Genomic DNA, 3,126 nt, shown 5'->3' on the forward strand with positions numbered 1-3,126 from the left:
CTCAATCAGCAAATATTTATGTTGTTCACTCTAAATAGTCAACACCAATGTCTTTTATGCCTGGCAATAAATATTCACTTAAATGTTTGAGGGTTTGCTTCAGTTATTATGCATGCAACCAACGAAATATATTGTCATTTCCTGTTACTCAAACAACCAAGTTACACCAGTGACAGTAGTAATGATGATGATGATGATGATGATGATGAAGATGATTATGGTTATAATGCGAATAGTGATGGGAAAGGTGATATTGAGGATAAGAGCAATGGAAGAGGTAATAATGGGGATAATAACAATGACAAGGCAGAGATGACAACGATGATGATGACAACAATGGTGATGATGATGATGATGATGATTGTTGTTTAACCCCAAGTTATCCTTGTGCTTGTGAACTATACCTACCTCACAGTTAACTATTTACAGCTGAAATAGACTGAGACATTGAGAATCAAGTGTGTTGACCAGAAAACATAGCAAGGAGCTAATGGCAAATTTTATAAAACTCTATTCATTATGCCAACATCTTACTAAGTGATTGCCTCATTACTATTTCAGTAAGTTCAACAAAGTCAAATAAGATTAAGTTATGTTCGGAGTTGTCTCCCAATAATTATAATTAGTCCCTCAATTAGCTAATGTCTTTGATTTCACAGCATATTTATTTCTGATCAGAGATTTAATGTACAATTCATTGCACATGTTAACACTAACTTACCTACTGTCATATAGATGACACCCATGAATATTTAATCACAGTGTTTTTTTTTTTGGTGTGGAGAGGAGGGTCTGTTGTCAATGGCACCTGTGCCCAGCATCGCCTTCCTGGCACTTGTGCCAGATGGCACGTGTAAAGACATTCAAGCGAGATCGTTGCCAGTGCTGCCGAACTGGCTCCTGTGCAGGTGGCACGTAAAATACACCATTTTGAGCGTGGCCGTTGCCAGTACCGCCTGACTGGCCCTCATGCCGGTGGCATGTAGAAGCACCCACTACACTCTCGGAGTGGTTGGTGTTAGGAAGGGCATCCAGCTGTAGAAACTCTGCCAAATCAGATTGGAGCCTGGTGTAGCCATCTGGTTTCACCAGTCCTCAGTCAAATCGTCCAACCCATGCTAGCATGGAAAGCGGACGTTAAACAACGATGATGATGATGATGATTATTTCATGCTGAACGATATTGAAAATCATACAAACTACTTACTGATTCTCTTATCGCTACTTCGATCAGAATAACAAAGTAATGATTTTGTTGAGAAAGTATAAAATGTCCAACATTGTCTCCCATACATACTGAAATGGTTAAATTAATATTAGTCATTCTATACCAAATAAATATATTTGATACCCACTAGATTTACTATATTGGCACTAACTTTCCAATTTTCTAATCCAACTTTAAGTATCTCTCACTACACTTCTATATATTTTGAGATATGTCATGAAACAAATACCTACGTTTGATTGCTGTCACCTGTGGAGTCACTGGTGTTTCCTCAATCACAGCACATAAGTCTCCAATTAAATGACAAAGGTACTGGTTGTCCAAAGAGTCTCCAGCTTTAGTAGATTTGTCCATGTAAGCTGCCTTTGATTTGACGTTCACATAATTATTCTGAGATGTTTCTGGAATTATCCCAGATTCTGCTGGAGCATTCTGGTTACTTTTCAGCACTGCTCAACAGAAAATGGTGTATCAAACATGGGGAAAGAAAAAAAAGGTCATAATAATTTCATAAGAATAATTTATAAGTTATTTATTTAGGATTGTACATCCACATGTACACAGACACATACACTCTCTCTCCTTCTCACACTGTATAAGCTGTGTATCTAACTATTCCAATCAGTTAATCTATGACTTAATTAGTGTCACTTTTTTTAAATAGCAGCAAACAACAGAAATCAGTAAAGAACTGGACAAAATGTTTTATGCTGATTAGATACAATCTTTTATTTTCTGAGTTCCAATCCCAGTGAGGTGTGGAAGCATGTGATTTAGTGTTTAGGGTGTTGGACTCATGATCATGAGATTGTGGTTTCAATTCCTCAGCCAAGCAAACATTGTGTTCTTGAGCAAAACACCTCATTTCATGTTGCTCCAGTCCACTCAGCTGGTAAAAAATGAGTAAATATGTGATGGACTGGCATCTCATCCAGCAGGGAATATACACGCCAGAGAAACTGGGAAACCAGCCGTATGAGTCTGTATGACTTGGGAAGGACCTTGATTTTATATTTATAATCCCACTGAGATCAACTTTGCCTCTCATCCTTCCAGGAATGATAAAATAAATATCAGTCCAGTTCCAGTGGTTAATTTAATTGAATATACCCTTAAAATGTGAGTCTTTTTGCCAATGTTAGAAGCCATTATTTATTTTCAGTGCTTTACATTCTGAATTGAAATTCAGCTGAGCACAACTCTCTTTTCCACCCTTCCAGAGGTGATAAACAAAGTTCACATTGGTCTAACCACTTAGGCCCTCCTGCCAAAATTTGTAACCTAGGTTGACAGGCCATAATCTTGTGAACATTATATTTGTATAGTTAGTATTATTTTGTATCTTTTATCTTTTACTTGTTTCAGTCATTAGACTGACGCTGGGGCACTACCTTGAAGAGTTTTCAAACAAAGTGACCCTAGTATTTATTTTCTTTTTAAGCCTAGTACTTATTCTATCAGGCTCTTTTGTCAAGCTGCTATGTTAAGAGGATGTAAACACACCAACACTGGTTGTCAGGCAGCAGTAGGGAACAAACACAAAGACACACAAACACACGCATATATATATATATAAATATGATGGGTTTTTTTCAGTTCCATCTGCCAAATCCACTCACAAGGCTTTAGTTGGTCTCAGGTTATAATAGAAGACATTTATCCAAGGTGCCACACAGTGGAACTGAGCCCAGAACCATGTGGTTGGGAAGCAAGCTTCTTCCCACACAGCCATGCTTGTACCTGTTTATTTCATCTCTAGGTGCTCACATGTGAGAGTGTTTAAGAGATTTGATTTGCCACCATTCGGTTCCAGGTTCAATCCCATCTTGAGCAAGTGTCTTCTACAGAAGATTTAGGTGACCAATACCATGTGAATGGAATTTGTTTGATGGAAATTG

General features: G+C 37.8%; 1 protein-coding gene across 3 annotated transcripts in view; it reads right to left on the minus strand.

The window, feature by feature from the left end:
• LOC106874788 (centrosomal protein of 164 kDa) overlaps positions 1-3,126 on the minus strand; it is a 105,782-nt gene that overhangs the window by 7,980 nt on the left and 94,676 nt on the right. For all 3 annotated transcript variants that reach the window (XM_014922644.2, XM_052975154.1, XM_014922652.2), the window contains one exon: positions 1,462-1,677. In XM_014922644.2, the coding sequence (XP_014778130.1) occupies positions 1,462-1,677 (216 nt within the window). The remainder of the gene's footprint in view (positions 1-1,461; positions 1,678-3,126) is intronic.

Source organism: Octopus bimaculoides, chromosome 20, assembly GCF_001194135.2.
Source record: "Octopus bimaculoides isolate UCB-OBI-ISO-001 chromosome 20, ASM119413v2, whole genome shotgun sequence".
NCBI classification, from domain to species: domain Eukaryota; kingdom Metazoa; phylum Mollusca; class Cephalopoda; order Octopoda; family Octopodidae; genus Octopus; species Octopus bimaculoides.